This window comes from Oryzias melastigma, linkage group LG15 (assembly GCF_002922805.2).
Source record: "Oryzias melastigma strain HK-1 linkage group LG15, ASM292280v2, whole genome shotgun sequence".
Lineage (NCBI taxonomy): Eukaryota > Metazoa > Chordata > Actinopteri > Beloniformes > Adrianichthyidae > Oryzias > Oryzias melastigma.
The window spans coordinates 16,371,887-16,372,952 of record NC_050526.1 but is presented as its reverse complement, the minus strand read 5'-3'; the positions used below and the strand labels follow the sequence as shown (position 1 = coordinate 16,372,952).

Here is a 1,066-nt window from a genome sequence, read left to right as displayed (position 1 = left end):
CTCGCCGTCCACCTCCACCTGACAGCAGTAGCTCTGAGAACACAACATGGCGCCGCAGACCAAGCACAGAGTGGGAGCGCGAGACTTGTCCCCTCCTGAGCGCGGACACCTGGGGAGGGGGCAGTCCACAGGTGAAAACGCAGCACACGACAAAAACAAACAAAACAACAAGTTTTGTTCCAAATACAAAAGGAGTTTCTACAAATATACTCCGTCCTGACTTAAAGGAGAACATTAAGTAATAAAAGAGTCAGAGATAAAGTCATCAACCAGTCGGGATTTATTCGCCGTGTTCACAGGAACTCCAGAACACGCTACACGTTAGCATCATTAGCCGTGTTAGCGTACTCACAATACCTGTTCTCCCAACTTTGTTTCCAACACGTACCAGACTGATAACGGGAGAACAAACGTCACTGTGACTACGCTAACTTGTTAGGAACCTGACAAAATAAAAGTCCAACAACGCTAAACGTTAGCTCTGTTAGCGTGTTCATAAAAACTGAACGTTGTTAGAGAATCATAAAAATAAACAGTCTAATGCCGCTACATGTTCACTGAGTTATAGTATTCACTATAAACTCTGTCCCATAATGCAACACGTAGCTGAGTTAGCATAGTAACAGTATCAACACAACTTTGATTGTAACATAAAAAAACACAATCCAATACCGCTACACGTTAGAGAGAATTTTATAAGTAACACGCAAACAAAAAACAAAACATGGTCTAATACCGCTAGCTGCATTAGCGTAATCACAATGACATCCAACCTTGTTAGCAACAAGTAAAAAAAAAAATAAACAGTCCAATACTGCTACATGCTAGCTGCATTAGAATAATCACAACAACACCCAACCTTGTTAGTAATACATACAAAAATAACAAAAACACAGTCCGATACTGCTAAATGCTAGTCGGATTAGTTTATCTGCAATAACACTCAACTTTGTCAGGAACAAGTTGGAAAAAACAAAACAAAACAAAACAAAAAAAGAAAAACGGTCTGATACGCTATGCTAGCTGAGTTAGACCTGCTAGCTGCGGCATAGCGTAATCACAATAA

At 40.4% G+C, this 1,066-nt stretch overlaps 1 protein-coding gene across 2 annotated transcripts in view; it reads right to left on the bottom strand.

Moving 5' to 3' along the window:
- The window catches only part of ubr2 (ubiquitin protein ligase E3 component n-recognin 2), a gene marked incomplete at its 3' end in the record, with an annotated part of 31,370 nt that continues 30,304 nt past the window's right edge, over positions 1 to 1,066 (bottom strand). For both annotated transcript variants that reach the window (XM_024296512.2, XM_024296513.2), the window contains 1 exon segment: positions 1 to 109. In XM_024296512.2, coding sequence (XP_024152280.1) covers positions 1 to 109 — 109 coding nt within the window.